The following is an 18,804-nucleotide window of genomic DNA, read 5'->3' as shown; positions in this document are numbered from 1 at the left end:
GGGCGAGATGGCCAGTACAAGCTTGACATCGACCTTCCTGACGCCGGATCCAAGCTTCAATTGGTATGTAATCGCTACTTGGATTACAATAACTGTGCTTACCGGTGATTTAGGTTTTTCCTTTTGGAGCTGATTGTTTCTTGCATTCTGTAAGTTTGCGTTATCCAACGCAGCCGAATCCTGCTGATCCTCGGCATAGAGCTCTGTTCTTTCTGCTCTACTTCAATCGACTCTTCGCGAACGTCCTTTCTTATGCAATCCGAGCATACACATGGCATTATTACCGCGCATATGTCGACATCAATGCACTCCAGTTCTCTTTACTTGGTGGAAGAATCTTCTTCAAGGGCATTCGATATCATGGCGTGAACGAGACAATCTTTATCCATGGAGGTTTCATTACATGGCGGTATTGGACGCGCACAATCGAGCGAAACGATTTGACGGGGGTTCGACGGAAGACAGGGCTTTCTAATAATCCCTCGACGGGTGAACATAGCCCATCCCCGCATGATGGTATAGAGAACAAGGTGGGGGAGCAAGGTGGCATGGGAAAGACGACCGAATTGCCGTGCCGGATTACGATCAACACATATGGCCTTGAATGGTTTATTTACAATCGGACCCCTACCTATGACAGTATCCTTGCTGGCTTCGGGTACTCTCCCAAGGGTGTTGATTTAGACAATGACAGTTTGAACCCCCCAGAGTCTCGTGCGACGGCAGCACATGCCGATGCCAACAATGCCTTTGACTTTCAGCCGACACCTAGCCATCTGCCAACCATGAAAGCCGTGTCAGAACGCAGCATGAGTGATAGAGGCGGGGATTCCTCGCAAAAATCTGCTATTCGCGAGTCAGAACTATCAGATCCTATATCCAACATGCTGCAACTGTTACCAGTGAAGCTAGATTGCAAGAAAGGGGCTATTGTCATGGGAAATGAATATACCCGATCTGTCTTGACAACGACATTTGACACAGCAACGGGTACCATTGACGCTTCCAACTCAGGTCCTCTTGATTTGTATCGTCAAATATTCTCATTCCAACTCAATAACCCAGTGGTTCAGATGCGACCTAACCCCGATTTCAAACAAAATCAGTCAGCGACCGCCCAAGCCCTAGGTGCTATGCAAGATAGTGAGCCCGAATCGAAGAAAAAGCCGCAACCTATCTTCAATTATCAATTCCAAAGGCGCAGAGTATGGCACAGCATTCGAGACCTAGTTCCATATTTCCAGACATCTGTTGAGTCATTCCATGTCAACAGCAAACATGCTGATAGCATGCCAAGAAGCCAGACAGATTTCCCTGAGGTCCGCTGGACCGGTCTGTCTCGGTATCTGGATGAAGACTGCGAGGACGAACATGAGAAATGGAACTCAGTCGAATATGCCCGGTTCTCTACTATCTTGGATAGCCCTAGCCTGACCGTAGCCTACTTTTGGGATATTCCTGGCCGAGTCATCATTCAACCAACCTCAACTGATCGATCTAAACCAAGCGATTGCAATATCAATTGCGCCCCAGCTCCCGAATGGGGAATCGACATCAAGATTGAGGGGGGCACAATAAATTACGGACCGTGGGCTGACAGAGAGAGGGTTGGCCTGCAAAACGTCTTTTTTCCAAATTTTTATCGAAGTGCCGAGCCAACAGAGAAACTGGCACCTGGCGTCCTGCGACAAAGCACGGCGTTCAAATTGCGCGTGGAAATTGACAAGGAACTGACACTGTGCATTCCCACACGAGAGCCTTCTAAGGATTGGCAGTGGAAAGGCCGTGCTGATGCCATCGGAGGGGCATCGAGGGCGAAGAAGCCAAATGACCAGAAGAAGACACGGGCTAAGGAGGGTGAAAAGGGCTACCTTGGCCCTGAAATTCGACCGTTCGGTTGGCTTTCCCTTTCTGTTGCCCCCGATTCCACCATCAATTATACCATGGACATGGTGGGCTCGAGCGCAGGCTTTTGCAATAGGCTTTCCATTGACTTGCGAGACTCAAGACTGTCGTCCAGCATCAACCATAACTTACTCTGGCAATGCCCTCGACAACAGGTCATTTGCGATCTGTCAAACCCCCTTACCTGGAATAGTCTCCGTTCCTGGAAATTTACAGTTGAAGGCCAAGAGTTACAGCTATACCTCCTACGTGATCACATATTTCTTCTCACTGACCTTGTGAGTGACTGGGCTTCAGGTCCACCTTCGGACTATTACGCCTTTGTACCTTTCATCTACAACCTTGATCTCAATTTCTCCGACTTTCAACTTTACATCAATGTCAATGACCGAAACATCATCAACAATCCTTCGGACCTAGAGGATAACCGCTTCATCATCATCAAAGGTAAGCGCCTAGAGACCAATGTCATGATACCATTGAACAAATACCAACCTGAACAAAACACTATTGAGTTCAAACTCAACCTTGAAGATGGCGGCGTGGACTATGAAACACCTTTATGGGATACCCTACATGAATTTTTGCCACGAAAGTCCATGGCTACCCTCGAGAGCTTGTTCATTGATGGCTCCTATAACTATTTTCAGTCAACATCCCCGGAGTTGACTGACACTCTGGTGCTCCAGATTGATGGAACATCGCCCCGGCTATACCTCTTTGGATTCTTGATAAAGAGCTTCATGACAATCAGAGAGAATTATTTTGGAGAGGAGATGCACTTTAAGACTCTTGAAGAGTATCAAGAGCTGGTGTACGCGGGCGAACCGCCATCAAACCCCACAGGTATAAATCCAAACCGGAAGTCAAATGACATGGATGTGCTTGTGCGTGCCACAGTTGACAAACCCCGTGCTTTGCTTCCTGTGGATATCTACGATGATTCAAAGAGCATGGGACTTAGTGCTGCCTCACTCGAAGTGGATTTACGCTTCACCAACTACTATATGGACCTGCAGTTTTCTGTTGCTCCGCTGAAACTTGATTTGGAGACCACACAGCTGGATGGCCCACCCGCTATCTCTGGTCCTCAGTTGTTCATCGATGGAATTTCTGTGTACGGTCATCGTCTGTTTGGGCTACCACCCCTTGAACCAACCTACGTGTGTAACTGGGATTTTGAAGTCGGTAGAATCGTTGGAGAATGTTCTACAGAGTTCTTGGCCTGTTTGGCTTCTTCTTTGAAGACCTTCGATTTCTCATTTGACAACGAAGAAAATGCATTGCCGACGCTTTTCCCGGAGATTCTATTTGATGTGACTTTCTTGAGAGCCAAGATTGACTCAATCCATATTTCCGTGCTTTTGGATCAAACAGCTGTGATCCTGAGCACCCAGCCGTTGAATGTGAATTTCAACGACTGGGCAAACACCAAGTTCTCGAAGCGCATGAGTCTTCTCGTTCCGGACATGTCAATTGCCGCTGTTGATCGCCAATCTGTCTCTCGGTATAAGGCGTTAGCGGGAGAATTGATAGCACCCATAGGTCTTTTCCAACTCACAATTGGGCTCAAGATGGCTCTGCGTAAATCTGATATTGCTGAAAGTCGACGACTTCAACAAGAACATATTAAAACTCACGATCAGCGAACTCACAGGGCACAATGGTTGCTTTTCGATTGGGACGAGACTGGCCCGACTTCAACGCTACCTCCGAATGATGATATATTCCCTCCCACTATGGCTATCCCTTCAATGCCTGAACCCATTCATGGCAAAATCGGCTCGTTTAACATACCATCCTATCGGGGAGCTTCAGGGCTCCGTCCCACTGGAAGCGCCAAGAGCTTCCTTGTCCAGTCAGAAACATCAAGTTTGAAGAGTGTCCGGAGACACACTGCCAACAGCACTAGAGCAGCCTCAAATCCAGTTTCCAGATCACGACCGTTTTCCCCCGCTAGGGAATCAACCTGGTCTGTTTCGAAGACGAACCGTTCGAGAGATGGAACAGACCCCGGATCTCGGTCAGGCACATTCTTGTCATCTATGATGCGAGACGCAAATCCGTGGATAATGCCACAGTTCTCGTACTATAAGCTTCGTCTGGATACATCCGAGCTTCCGTTGCCATTTGTGGACGAAGACGACATAATGAATGATGACCCTGCAATGAATCAAAAGTCCGTGTTTCTCACATTTGATGACGATCAAACAAGTTACACAAATCTGGCCTGCGATCTTCCCCTTGGTATTCGAGGATATTGCACACCAAAGTTCCTCTTGAGTCTAGCTGCCTTGTTAGATGGCTTGGGACCGAAACACCCTACGCAAATCATCGATTCCCTTCAGAAAGATGTGATATCAGACATTGTTGGTTATGACAAGGCCATGAGCCAACCGAAGATTTCAACAGCTGTTGCTCTTCGAATTCCGGCCATTCAATTACGACTTGTTGACTTGTCCGAGGCCCCCAACAACAAAGCAATCGAGTTCCGAGATGAATACAGTATCGAAATCCGTCGTCTAAGGACTGAGTTCCGGAGAAAGGTTCAACGTCAAAAAGACGATCTGCTTGAAGGTCTCAAACAAGATGTGACAGTTCATGCCGCGGCAGATCACGTCTCTATTTCCGTCGAGGGCAGTCGAGTGGATGCTTTCCACGAGAAAGCCATGTTCAACTCTCACTTGGAAGATATGAACTTCTGGCTCGTTACGTCGCCCAACGTCCGCTCTAATTTCCAGATGCGAACATTCAGTACAATCACATCAGCAAAGTCTGTGGAACGTCTCGCATTTCTCGTTCGTCGAGCCACGACTATGTTTGATTCTGTCGCCTCATCTTTTCAGCAACTTTCAGCCTCTAACGAGAGGCGCCTACAGTACCTTATCTACTCTCTCACTCAATCAGCCGCCAACATACCGGATCCAATATTCCTTGCTCGTATATCTTATATCCTCAGGATTGCTTCCACTCACCTGCGACAGCATGACTCGTGGAAGATCATCTCACGCATCCGCAAGATCTATAATAGCTTACCTCTCCAGCACAAGCGTGATTTGGAGCAGAACTGCTTCGGTGACGATCTTCCTCTGCCATCGGATGCAAAAAAGGCCGTGTTGTCTGGGTTTGACCGTTGGCGAGCTTGGGATCTGGCACATGTAGCGAAAAGCTATGTTATGCGCCATGTTTGGCCATATACCGCTGAACGAGACACTCCGCAGCCTTCGATATTTTTATCATCAACTGTTCAAACATTCCGATTCTCTATGGATCCTGGTCCGAGAGAAAGTGATTTAATCATAGGAAACTTGTCAACAGTTGCATCCTTCATTCCTGACTCGCCTGGAGATGACGGCGAACAGAGCAAGAAACTGATTACATTGCAGTCTTATTGTGGATCAGCAGCCCTAAGGCTACGTTGGGAAATTTTAGACCTTGTTGAAGGAGTGATCAAGGTCATGTCAAATGTTACACTCAAATCCTCGCCCGGTCATGTCCCTAGCGACAATACGCTGGAGCAGACCCCGACTGAGCTGCAGGTAGTATTTGGCACTGATTTTGGGTCCATCACTCTTGACGGCATCAATATCAAGCTTGCTCTGGTAGCGAAAGCCTTCCGAGGATCGATCGTCCATAAGTCGTTTGGTGCCAGACGATCAAATCACGAAGACCTCGCTTTATTGTTTAATGCTGAAGGCTGCTCAACCGAGCTTCAAAGTCAATCTATAACCTTGACGTTGTCAAGAATTGCTGACCCATACATGTACTTGTCGCTTGTGTCGGAAGAAGATGCCAGTGAATGCAGACACAACTGGAAACTCGCTGCTTCCTGTAGGAAGCTTCGCTATGACATCAAAGAAGACCCTGTCAGCTTAGCGCATATAGCAGACAGACTTATCGCGGATGAGGTCAGATACATCCGGGATCTTGTGGATAGTGTCAAAATTCCAAAACAGGAATCTGATTCCAGGCTTGCGCCGATCAAATCAACCCGCAACACTTTCCATGCAGCAATGTTCTTGGAAGATTACCAGTTGACATTCAGCCTTCTGCCATCTTTGACCTACGTTGTCTCAGGTGAAGTGGCTCGCATGTCCGTCATGCCCGCAGAGGCTTCCAAGATTGAGGTGGACTTCGATGTGAAGAAGAATTCGCATATGTTCGTATCAGGCGAGGACGAAAGTTTCCAAGTTTTATCGATATTGGAAATACCGCCCGCAAACGGGCGAATTGTCGCGAACCTCTTATCGGATCGCAAGGAAGTGGAAGTTGATGTCACGATTGAACTCATCCGTTTAGAAGCCAGTGCTGTGCGCAGCCTTCTTGCTGTTTTGACAGGACCTGATGTGTCCCATTTGATCTCAGATCTCAAGCAGAACGTGGATGTTCTTCAGTCCCACTTGGAAAATGTGTTACCCCCAGAAAAGGCCTTACCAAAACCTAAGCCAACGTCAGATAGCCAGGAGATCCTCTACAAAGCCCGCTTCACGATGGCAGGGTTCGAAATTCATGCCATTGCACCTGGCCTCAACGGCAAGGATTACTCTGCGGAGATGATCTTCAGCCTTGGGATGATGCGAATGCGACTTCACAATGGATTAGACCAGGGCTACGCCATGGAGTATCCTGAGTTCAACATCGATGCCTCTCAAATTAGCTTTGAGCTTCGAAGACAAGAGAAGACTAGGAGTCGCTCATATGGTGGCTTCAGTGCTGGAGTAAAGCTTCAGGGAACCTCTGCAAGCCGCGAAAATGGGGAGATTACCAGAGCATACCATTTCACTAGCGACAGGTTTGACGTTGAACTGTTCCCTGAGACAGCAGCCCTCGTGGTTGATATTGCTGTCTATACACAAGAGCGCATTAAGACGCTAGACCTTTCCCACGAAGTCAAACGTCTTAGGGAACTCAGACATGGTGGCCACTGTAATACAAATGATGGGGCGGCCGATGGCCCTGAAATCCACGTCAACGATGATTCTACTCCAGAGACATTCCTCAATGCCCTTTATTCACTGCAATTCCGAGCCATTGAAGTTGCTTGGAACATGGCCACGATGCATAACAAGTCTGGTCGACAGCCCGAGGATTTGGTATTATCAATCCAACAAGTCGAACTCTCAAATAAAAAGAAGAATGCAGCCAAGCTTCGAATCGAAAACATGCAACTTCAGATGGTTCCATTCGGGGCGGACAGAGAAAAGCGCTCGCTCAATTCAGCCCTCATGCCAGAGCTGGTCTTCAATGTGGCATATTCCTCCAAAGGGAAGGAGGTGTGGCTTGCTTTCCAAGCAGCTGGTAAATCTCTTGATATACGTGCCACATCTGAGTTCATCATTCCGGCTAGCATGATACGGGACTCGATTGGTACTGCAAGCGAGGCGCTTCGTGAAGGCAAGGCCCTCTGGGCAACCAGGGCAGAATCCCCTGAAAATGCCAACGCCAACAAAGATCGTAGTCTCTTTGGCAACAGGCGATTGAGATCTCTTCTCATTGATGTGGACTTTGCAGGTGCGACTGCCACGCTTCAGGGCAAACTCGGTCATGATCATCAAACGTTGTTAGCGGCAACATGGCAAGGCACTCGCCTCTCTGACGCGAAATATGGCCAATATTTGCAAGGAGATGCAGCGACCACCGCAACCCTCCGTGCGCCCGGGGTGGCGCTCAAAGTTCAGTTCGAGGACAACGGTACCGATGATCCCGCGCTCAATGCAGAGTTAAAGGTTGACCCCTCTACGAACACATTGTATCCAACTCTTGTACCTCTCATCAAGCAAATGACTGCCACGGTCAAGGAGATTATGGGGAATCAGCAGGGCCAACTTCGGAGACCATCTACAGCGGCGAAATTACAGTCTCAGAAATTGATGCAGGAAAAGCCATTTGGTGCCGACGATCCAACCAGTATTCTTGGTCGATGCAAGGTAAACGTGGGCTTGTTGTTCTGCAAGCAGGAGTTTAGCCTGAGCTGCCAGCCTATCGCAAGGGTCGCAGCCACTGCACGATTCGAGAGCGTATACGTGACTGTTAACACGGTTCTATCTGAAGAACAGGGCAGATTCCTCGCTCTTTCCTTGGCTTTCAATGGCTTGGAAGCCTCTGTAAAGCATGTGTACTCCAACGAATCAACCGCAAGCTTCGAGGTCAAGTCCATGGTGCTCTCGTTGATGAATAGTAAGCATCTCGGCCGGATGAACGGAATGTCAGCTATTTTGCGAGTCAGCCCAATGAAGGTCGCAGTGAATGCCAAGCAAGTCCAAGACTCGATGCTTTTCAAAGAGATCTGGCTTCCGTCCGACAATGAAACCAGCTCGAGTGATACTGTACAGCCCGAGCCGTCTGAAACGCAACCCTACATTGTGCAGCGATATCAACAGGTTACTTCGGCATCAGCATTCCCTTGGAACACCACTATCGCAATTGAGAAGCTCGAGATGCAACTTGATCTAGGCTCAACCCTAGGAAAGGCGCAGTTTGCCATCGTTGACCTATGGGTTTCCACCAGCAAGACGTCTGATAATGAGCAGAACATGTGCATCAATTTCAGTTCAGTTGCGATCGAGAGTAAGGGCCGCATGAGCGGACTCGTCGAACTCGGAAAACTGAAAATTCACACATCCATTGAATGGCCCAAAGACTCCCACAAGGCGAGACACACGCCATTAATTCAAGCCACGATTGCTTTCGATCACCTTCAAGCGAAGATATCATTCGATTATCAACCCTTCCTGGTAGCCCAGATTGCCATGTTCAACTTCCTGATGTACAATGTTCGAGACACATCCGGCGCGCAGAGCCAGCGTCTCTTCAGTATCCTGGAAGGCGACAAAGTTCAAGTATTCTGCACATCTTTAACAGCATCACAAGCATTGGCACTATTCCAGGCTTGGGGCCGCTTGATCCAAGATGTCCAAACAGCCTACAAAACATCCCTCCGCGAGGTAGAGCGGTACCTCCGTCGGAAGTCTGCAGTTCTCGCAGAGCGCCCCAGCGTCGGCACTAAGGAATTGGCAAATGATGACGACGATCACCCCCAGAAAGCGCCCATTTCGCTCCACACCGGAGTCGTCGTGAACATCCGCCACGTCAATCTGGGAGCATTCCCGAGCTCTTTCTTTGACAACCAAATCTTCAAAGTAGAAGCCCATGACGCCGATGCCCGGTTCTCCGTCTCACTCGAAGGCAACAAAATCCACAGCGCTCTAGGCTTGACACTTGGCCAGTTACGTGTGGCTCTATCTGGGATCACGCGGCCAACCTCCGCCCAACTAGACGAGCTTTCAGTGGACGAAATCGCTGAGCGAGCCGCAGCATCCCGCGGCGGAACAATCCTCAAAGTGCCCCGACTTGTCGCAGGCATGGAGACCTGGCAGGCACCAGGCACTCACCAGATCGACTACATCTTCCGCAGCACGTTCGAGGGCAAGGTCGATGTCGGCTGGAATTACTCGCGCATCAGCTTCATCCGCGATATGTGGGAGACGCATTCACGGGCGCTCGCCTCACGACTTGGCAAGCCCTTGCCGCCATCCGCGGTGCGCATCACTGGTGGGCCCGGTAGCAGTGTTGAGGGTGGCGGTGCTAGCTCTGAGCAGCAGGAAAAGATAACTGCGGTTGTCAATGTGCCCCAGTCCAAGTACACCTATACTGCGCTTGAACCGCCTATTATTGAAACGCCGCAGTTGCGGGATATGGGTGAGGCTACGCCGCCGTTGGAGTGGATTGGATTGCAGCGTGATAAGCTGCCGAATGTGACGCACCAGATTATTATTGTCACGTTGCTGGAGATTGCGAAGGAGGTGGAGGATGCTTATGGCAAGATTCTAGGATCGTGATGTCTGTCTTTTTCGCTGTATCCCTTCTGTTTTTGGATAGATTATTTCTCTTGGGTTCTTTCGGTGGAGTCTTTTTCTTTTTCTTTTTCTTTTTTTGTTTTTTCTTCTGACATTATCTTTCGCTTGTTCTCCTATTGCCCGATACCACCATCGTCGTTGTACATTATTATATTGCATCATTAATCATAAATATGTTTTCTTTTGGCTTGAATCTAGATATAAGATGTACAAATGACCTGACGGCTTTAGGGATGATCTGAGAGAATCAAAACAGAGAATGCAATATATTCATCTGGAACAGGACGATAAAACGTCCTTTTTGGGAACCGCAATATCTACTACCTACCTTCTAAAACCGCAAGACTAAACAAGCTGCTGCATCCTCTCTATGATCAAAGAGATTCGTCAAAATCGTAGACATACGTAGGACCAATTTACAGACCAAACTGAGTGCGCAGAGACGAAGCGAAGCGAGAGATAGCCTCGTCGATCTTCTCGGACGAGGCAGCTGCGAAGGTCGCACGGAAAAACATCTTCTCCTCGACAGTGTCGTGGTCAGGCTTGAACCAACTGCCGCGAGAAAGAAGAACACCTGCGTTGACGGCGGACAGGAAGATTTCCTCTTCGATGGCGGCGTGAGTCTTGCCAGCGGCGACGCCAGGGTGCTTGCGCCAGTCAACATCGATCCAGTGCTAGTGAATAGATTAGTATTTTTCTGAGATCAAAGGTGGAACAGCAAGGCGAGAAAAACTTACGAACATGCCAGCCGCGGGGGCTTCCCAGTGAGCGATTTCGCGGGGCAGGTGCTTCTCGCAAGCGTGAACAAGAGAGTCGCGACGAGCGGTGTACGACATGCGCAGGTTGATCAGCCAATCCAGGTACCCGGGGTGGCCCCAGTGTTCATCGAGGAGCTTGAAAAGCGCTATCTGGGCAATGCCGCTAGGGTTCTGTGAAGAAACCTCGAAGTTGCGGATGAAACGTTCGAGAATCTGCTCGGATGCTACGATCCAACCGACCCGGGAACCGGGGGAAATAACCTTAGAGAAAGACTCGAGGCGGACGACACGGCCATCGACATCCATGCTCAAGAACGAGGGAACGAGGGACTTGATGAACTCCTCGTGGTTCGATGGGGGAGGGACAGGCGAGGCGTCCTGTCCAGCGTAGGGCTGCATCTGCAGGAAGTAGTAGGGCTCGTCCTCGACGATGATGATATCATGCTTCTGCGCAACCTTGTATACGGCGCGGCGGCGTTCTGCAGACTGGGTGGCGCCGGTGGGGTTCTGTCCTGTTGGAATGGTGTACAGGACGTGGGGCTTGCGCGCACCTCGGGCAGCAACGTCCCAGTTGCTGAGGATGTTGTCCATTGCCTCGGGGAGGAGACCTTGGCCGTCCATGGGGATGCCCGCGACCTTCAATCCTAGGGGGAAAGCAGTCTCTGCGGCGCTGGCGAAGGTGTATTCTTCCATGAGAATGTAGTCTCCGCGCTCACAGAGCACTCGGAGGGCAGTGTCCCAAGCATAGGTGCTGCCGGCGGTCAAAGTACATTGCCAGTCAGAGTAAGGAGGGCTGTGGATGATCTGATTTGGTCAGTTCCTGTAGAGAAATGCAAGTCCGGGCATTATGAACCCACTTCGGTGTGCTCGGTAACAAAACGAAGCAATGGCGCAGCTCCAGTGGCTTGTCCGTAGTTAAGGGCAATCTCCAGATCTGAACACTTGAATCAGTCATATTTATTGTGAGATGGAGGTGAGGGAGAACTCACCGTAAGTACTGGTTCCTTCTTGGATATCATGCTTTCCAGCATGGAGAACTGTGCCTGACTTCTTGGTGGCTTCCGGGGAGAACCCGGGGGGAGTGGGGACCTTGATATCAAAACTCTCAAAGGGGAAGTACTCAGGCGAAGGCAATCCACCACCGAGCGAGATAAGACCTTCAGATCGCAATTAGCCAGGTTATGAATGAAAACGAGAAGATGTAATATTACCTGGAGTGTTCAGGTAACGAGCAGCGTTCTTCAAGGTAGAAGCCTACAGTTGAATTAGCAACAATGGGGTTCACCTTCTAGATGACCGAGGACAAACCTTGCGAGACTTGGCTTCCAGTGAAAATCGGTCTGAAAGAAGTCAAGAGTGTCAGTGGGAGTAGATCCAATAGTTATGAAGTCCTTCGGTATATTCCAGGAATATTTCCGCCAAGAGTGAATAGCAAACTCACGCTCGAACCGCTTGGCCTTGGGCTTGGTATAGCAAATCTAATAGCGTGCCCGATAATACATTAGCATACTACATTCTGCAACGAGTCACCTCGCTTGCACATTTGTTAATTTAGAAATATCATACCGGGCTCTTAAACATATCACTGCTGCATGCCGCAGCTACACCAGTGGGGATCTTTGCCACCTTCTGTCTCCATGCTGGCACGCCATTGACAGTCAAGGGTTCTGGAATAGGAACAGCCGACGTATCGGAGACGCCAACCAGGTTGACATCCAGGGGTGCTGGCGGACTCATTGTGATCAAGCGGCAATGGTGTTAATGCGAGGTGCCGGGATCGGAGGGGTACGGATGCGGGGTTATGCGGAGTGGTTTTTGGTGTTATGGGTTTGTAGGGATATTAGCCTGCGATTAGGATTCTGTGGAAGCAGATCTGCCAGTTATTTAAAGGGCAGAATCCAAGGAATTGGAGAAATAGAAGGTATTCCAAAGAGGCGAAGAGACTCGGCGAAAGCGGAGCGGAACTGCTCCCTCCAGCCCGCTGAGAGCTTTCTCCGAGCCACATGACTCATTGCAGATAGTTACGCAATATCTACTCCAACCTCCAGCGATACACTATCCTTTCTCCGTTCTGAGGTCAATAGCTATACGCAGCCAGCTCCTCCGTACTTGGTTTCTATTTTCTGGTTTGGTCTAGAGCTGTCAAAGGGGGAGCTTGATTTATAATGAAGTAATTAAGTGCCGGTCCCGGAGATAGTAATATCATCTCCATCTCTTTAAAACACTGATCGGAAAGAAGCTACAAAAAAGAAGAGAACAAGGCTATGTAGTGATTGTACCCTAATACCAACAATAAAATAAAAAAAAGGTTAGGACCGGAGCCGGAGTAATTCAGAATCGATTTTGATAACCCAACGGGGCCGCAACTATCAGATCAACGGAAAATCCTAACATTCAATAGAAGAGGCTAAAAGTCTCTCTGCCATTGGAGAGGCTCGCTTGTGATAAATAATCAAGAGAGAGACATATATATAAAACAGTAGTTGAAATTGAAAATAGTCTTTCAAATAAAACAGCGGTATGAGATCTATCAAACAATCTATGATTTACTATCTTCTACGTGATTGGAGTTGAACTAGTCTAGGAATAATATTTAGGCATAAGACCTTCTCTTAGCAACTCTAATATGCTATCTAACTTTCTCACTCTCAAGGACTCTCCACATACTTACCAGTGGTTCCATCAAGCTGTGCTTCGAGCACCGCTCCCTTTCCACTTAGAACACTCTTAATAGCATCCGGAAGTTTTTCAGCGAGTTCAGCAACAGTCGAAGCTCGTCCAGCCCACATCTCACCACCTGCTGCAGCCTTAGCGATACCTGCATAGTCCGGTGTAGGCGCAAAGGAGATGTTAAGTTCTTCATTGGTAGCACGGGCGCCATCACCCTCAGGATGAACAAGCAACATGCTTCTTCGAGGGGCATTCCAGCCCTTATTGTTCAGCACAATAGTCAAAACAGGGATACCATAGCGGCGGGCGATCCAGTACACGGATCCAGGTACCGAGAATAGGAATGTTCCGTCACCAACAACTTGACAGACGAATTTCCCCTTTCCACGTCCTCCATGTTGTTCGTCACTGGCAAGCTTGATACCAAGTGCGCCGCCACCAGACCATCCTAGACCACCACCGCCGCAGTTGATCCACGAATTAGGTATGGTCGCTGAGACTTGATCCGCCACGAAGTGGGTCATTGTCACGGACTCAATCGCCCAGATGGTATCGATCGGAACCCCCTGGCGGACCTGAGACATGAGATAATTGATGTTCAGATTTGCGCCATCGCCGCCTTCCGGGACTACGGCCAATTCGGTGATCTCGCGCCGACGCTTCGAATACTCCTCGTCCCGGAGTTTTCCCATGGTAATATTCTCCTTGGAGCCAATGAATTGCTGCAAAGATTCCTGGGAAGCAACATAATCATTGATCTGCTTGAGGGCGGTAGAAGAGTCGGCGCGGAATGTAGCCATCGAGTGGATGTAGAAGACCGGGATCTGTTGCTTCAAAGGATCGACATCGATGTGGATGATCTTGGCTGATGCGGATGGCTTAAACTGTGTAGGTACCCATGGAACATCGCAGTCAATCACAAGAATCAAGTCGGACGTTCGAACCAATTCATGCCCTGGATATCTTAATCCCAACCATCCCGGGTGGTCAGCAGGAAAGCACATATCGCTACCACCGGTGTCGAGCACACGAACTCCCTTGAAGCTGTTTGCCAAAGCGACCAGCTCAGTCACAGCCTGGGACTTTCGACCAGAATATCCAGTAATAATAAGAGGGTTCTTGGCGGCCGCAAGCTCCGATGCGATCATTTCAACACCAGAGATTGGCAAAGCAGCTGGGGCCACGGGGCCCCAGACTGTTTGATTCAGCTGGTAGGGCTCGATATCCTCTTCCATAACTTCCCGCGCTCCAAGCAAGTACACGGGTCCCTGTGGGTCACTTGTTGCAAATTGCAAAGCCCGATTGACGATCTGCTTGACATTCTTGCCAGACTTGATCTCCCCAGTGTATCGGCAATACTGGGAGACAATCTGCTTCTGGTCTGGTACATCTTGAATCCAGTGAATATATTCGGTGCGCGAACCTCGCATCTCACCCTCAATTGTGTAAGGCGACAGACCGGCGAAGATCAAAACTGGGGCACGCCCACATGAGGCGTTGTGGACTGCTGCTCCGAGTCCCTGCGTGCCCACATCGACGTGGACAATTACCGCCTGTGGCTTCCCGGTCAATCGGGCATACCCATCGGCCATGGACATTGCCACCATCTGAAGAATACATCTAATCATGAGCTGCTGTTGCACACCGACTCTACCCGAATTGTTGTGTAGTGGGTCGCATGATGCAATTGTTGACGTACCTCATTGGGACAGGTGATTATCGTAGGGAATTGATCCCTCTTCTCTTTTTGGCCTTTCACCATAGCCTCGAGGATGGAGGGGTGGTCGGATCCCAGATTGACAAAAACATGGCTGACACCGCCCTATGGAGATAAAGACCGAGGTTAGATTTCCACGTTCGAGACGCTGGAGAATAGGTAAAAGAGGCCAAGGTTCCATACCTCCCAGAGGGCTTCAAAGAATGCAAAGGAGGCCGTGTAACCCCTAGTTATATGTTAGCAAAGAATGATGTCCATAGTTTGTATGACAGATCATACTTGCATGGTTGGGCTCTATAAACATATGACAAGCTAGACAGCTAGAAATGAACTAGTTGAAGGATGTCTGAGGAACAATCAGAGAATGTAAAGAGAAGAGAAGATAATAAATGCAAGGAGGGGTTGTAAGTTGTTGATACAGGAGCTCGGAAGTAGAAGCTCGGCGTAAACTCCGATGCGGAGGCGTGGGGGTCCTCGAAGCAAGACCGACTGCCTCTACTGAAGAATCCAAGTCTTGGCTATGATAGATTGTGAAAATCATACCCAGAACAGTATTACAACACAGAGAACGATCACGGATGATATCTTAAGAGGATTGTTATTCTAATTCCCTGAACTTTCAGGCAGAAACCTTCTCTACCACTTTTTCTACTTCACATGATATCTAGTCCAGACCAGCCAAATCTTAGAATACAGACAATCTTATCTTATTGCCTTATTCTTACTTCTTCTACATCTGCTACATTCAATATATGCTATAGAAAAGCAAGCTATCATCAAAATGCCTCTCGCAATGCGAAGGAGAGCGGATGCTTCTTAGGAGGAGCCCAAAAAACAAGCCAAGTAAGGAGCAAGGACATGGCTGAAAAAAGCTACAAACGATCTATATCAGACCGACTTAGCCTGTTGCCCCAAAGACGGAGACAAGTACCAAAAGATTAACGACTGGCACGTCAAGGAAGCAGCAAACCCCCTGGGCCAGGAATGGCACATATAAATCAAGACAAAGCTCGTGTGGAAGTTCGAAACCAACGACGGGTCTTATTATCCAAAAGGGGGTTTTATATCAACACCCTATATTTAGGTATTGAACTGTGAAATTTTGACACCAAAATGATTATCATGATACATAGACCTCAAATCCTACGGCCAGTTGTGGGATACAGATCTGAGATGGCCCCTAGATACGTAGATGGTACAGTTGTACTTTGAACTCGTAGTTCCAACACAGCTACAGAGTACATCGTACGTTGTATGGAGTACTCAGTGGGTTGTACTCCGTCGGTCAGCCCAGTTCACTCCACTGCTTATCCACTACACAATTTATGATGGCCAGTCACTGCCTAGGTATGTAATCTGTTAATGTCGCAGTGGATTTTCTTAGTATCCAAATATGGGGACTGCGATGCAGGGGCATTAACGGAGTTAAAAGAATGTATATTAATGTACTCCGTGCCTGTCCCGAGCCCAGGAATCATATCCATGGATGCCTCCTCCGTACAGTGCTAGGACAGCTCGAGAATATTTAGAGGCTAGCTTCCCTGTAATACCAATACTAGCCCAGATCTTATCCTAGTGCGCTCATATAAGAACATATGTACTGACGTGAAATAGCTTACTAGTGTATATAGTGGGGCAGTGGAGACTCATGCCTGGGCTGTCCTGCCTGTATGTAGGTAGTTAGTGTATATTATATTGTACTAGTCTGGAAATTTTCCCAAAGAACCATCCCAGGAGATCTAAATTTATGATACTCCACAGTCAAAGTGGCACTGTACCTGACACAGACTCTATCTTAAAATGAGGCATTCAGATAGCTTTGTACGGGCTGGCGTGGTGCTGAAACAATAATGCCACTTTCGAGAAGAGGCGATCTGGGAATGGAACCCGCTTTAGATTGCCTCAACACGATCTCGGCGAAAAGATCCCAAACCAGCGGGTGCTCATTTCGCTAGTTTAGGGGATTTAGGAAAGCCACGTCTATCATGATTGGCCCACAAATCATCTGTGTCCCCAATTCTGGAACTACGAACCAGTCCATCGCGATGAGACTCGAACTGGTCCTTGGCACGGGTTTGGTTTTCGAATGGGCTTAAGGGGGCCCTGCCTCCCCATGCGACGCTACTTGCGCCCGTGCCTCTATCAATCTAGGCGCTGGCTATTCCAGATGATTTTTACAATTTCTCCACTGTTCTGGCTACTTGACTGGATCGCTCGCTTGCGAGTGTCCGGGGATTGGGTTTAATCTCAAAGCTATATGATGCCGGGATTCCTGTACATGGCGTCTAACACAATTTATTTTCCTGGTCTGTTTTGTCCGTTCCTTTTCTTGGTCCTTTTGTTTTCCTTGTCTCCTATCAGCCGCTCTTTTCTTTTCTCGTTTGCTCAGAAGGACCGGGAAGATGCGAACTGGACGACAATAATCAACAAAGGACTGGCCGTTCAAAGACTAAAGCCGTGTCGTCAAAATGGGATCCGCAATGCCCCTCGAGGGCCACAGTTTGGCCATCTTCGTTGTATGCATTGTGATGATGTCAATCTCCACCCTAACGGTTTTATTGCGATGTTTTGTGCGAGTCAATATTCTCCACGCCTTTGGGTGGGATGATATCTTAATGGTTGCTGCATTGGTATAGTTCCACATATGAGATATCGCTGTGACCATAACCCTAATTGGAATTTAGGCATTGTTTATATGTTTGAATGCTTTCCTCATAATAGGATCGATGCATGGGATCGGACACAGGTTCGATGAATTTCCGAATATGGAGATCTACCAGAAAGCCCTTCTGGTATGCGTTACTTATACTACATACAAGATTGTGACCCGCTCACTGCTAACTGTTCTCTGTAGTGGTGGTGGCTGGCCCAAATACTCTACATATGGTCATCCACAATTGCCAAAATATCAATTGCCCTCGCGCTCCTCCGACTAGCCGTGAATAAGTATCACCGAGTGATACTCTGGAGCATTACCGCGACTGTCATTGTTGTTGGAGCCATGCTATGGCTTGTAGTTATCTTGATCTGCAACCCCGTTTCCTATTTCTGGACACGTGTGGACGGAACCAGCACCGGAACTTGTATATCCATGGGCATAGTTGTGAAAATTCTATATTTTTACAGTGCAGTGACTATAGTGTGCGATCTAGGACTTGGTACACTACCGGCCTTGCTGGTCTGGCAATTGCAAATGAATACCCGGACGAAGTTTGCAGTCGGAGGAATCCTTGGCCTGGGGGCAGTGTGCGTGACTTTTGCCCATTCACCAAGCCAGTCTGATAAAGAAAACATTGCTAACTTTCATTTACCAGTGCAAGTGTGGCAGTAGCCTGTCGGTTCCCATACCTACATTTCTATGTTGATGCGGATTTCCTTTGTACGTCGGCCACCAAACAACTACCTCCGTGCCGTACTAACAGCGTCTAGACTCCACCTACCAAATCGCCATCTGGTCTGTGATCGAGACTGGTCTCGGAATCACGGCAGGTAGTCTCATTACCCTTCGGCCCCTGTTCCGCTGGCTTCTAGACGAAGTTTCGGATTACAGACGTAATACGCCAGGCAGCGAAGGGAAATATCGCAAGTCATACCCATTGTACAGCTTGCAAAGTGAGGCCATGGGAGGATCGAGAACCACGAAATACTGGCGTCCTGATATTGATCCCAACGAAAACACCAGCACAGTCATTACAGCTTCTCCGCCTCGGAAAAAAGAGCTCAGGACGACCAGTAGCCAGGAAGCTTTGAACCCTGAGCTAAGTCCGAGACCTTCGCCAAATCATGTTAAAATAGAACAGACCTTTGTACGAACAGTGATGGAGCGTCAGCAATGAGATATATGAATTTCATATCGATAAAAAGAAAGATGAATCCACTGATTTAGAGCTTTAGCATA

General features: G+C 48.5%; 4 protein-coding genes across 4 annotated transcripts; 2 read left to right on the top strand and 2 right to left on the bottom strand.

The window, feature by feature from the left end:
* Window positions 1-7: 7 nt before the first annotated feature.
* Window positions 8-9,743, top strand: N7457_008805 (uncharacterized protein; the record flags this gene model as incomplete). Its single annotated transcript, XM_057179848.1, has 3 exons — window positions 8-63; window positions 155-1,205; window positions 1,245-9,743. The coding sequence occupies 3 exons, from the start codon at window positions 8-10 to the stop codon at window positions 9,741-9,743; spliced, it is 9,606 nt and encodes a 3,201-aa protein (XP_057028234.1).
* Window positions 9,744-10,177: 434 nt separating this feature from the next.
* Window positions 10,178-12,256, bottom strand: N7457_008804 (aminotransferase-like domain-containing protein; the record flags this gene model as incomplete). The annotated part of the gene is made up of 8 exons (XM_057179847.1): window positions 10,178-10,435; window positions 10,499-11,323; window positions 11,377-11,453; window positions 11,509-11,676; window positions 11,731-11,773; window positions 11,828-11,859; window positions 11,961-11,997; window positions 12,086-12,256. The coding sequence occupies 8 exons, from the start codon at window positions 12,254-12,256 to the stop codon at window positions 10,178-10,180; spliced, it is 1,611 nt and encodes a 536-aa protein (XP_057028233.1).
* A 911-nt stretch (window positions 12,257-13,167) lies between these two features.
* Window positions 13,168-15,131, bottom strand: N7457_008803 (uncharacterized protein; the record flags this gene model as incomplete). The annotated part of the gene is made up of 3 exons (XM_057179846.1): window positions 13,168-14,796; window positions 14,889-15,011; window positions 15,090-15,131. Coding segments are annotated over 3 exons (1,794 nt in total), but the record flags the coding sequence as incomplete, so codon positions are not given.
* A 2,243-nt stretch (window positions 15,132-17,374) lies between these two features.
* On the top strand, window positions 17,375-18,742 carry N7457_008802 (uncharacterized protein; the record flags this gene model as incomplete). The annotated part of the gene is made up of 5 exons (XM_057179845.1): window positions 17,375-17,536; window positions 17,591-17,698; window positions 17,761-18,150; window positions 18,221-18,266; window positions 18,336-18,742. 5 exons carry the CDS (start codon window positions 17,375-17,377, stop codon window positions 18,740-18,742), a joined length of 1,113 nt encoding a protein of 370 aa, XP_057028231.1.
* Window positions 18,743-18,804: the final 62 nt, after the last annotated feature.

Source organism: Penicillium paradoxum, assembly GCF_028828445.1.
Source record: "Penicillium paradoxum strain IBT 22861 chromosome Unknown utg000007l_segment0_segment0, whole genome shotgun sequence".
In the NCBI taxonomy this organism is placed as follows: Eukaryota; Fungi; Ascomycota; class Eurotiomycetes; order Eurotiales; family Aspergillaceae; genus Penicillium; species Penicillium paradoxum.
Note: the sequence above shows the minus strand (reverse complement) of the source record. Positions and strands in the feature narration are given on the sequence as shown.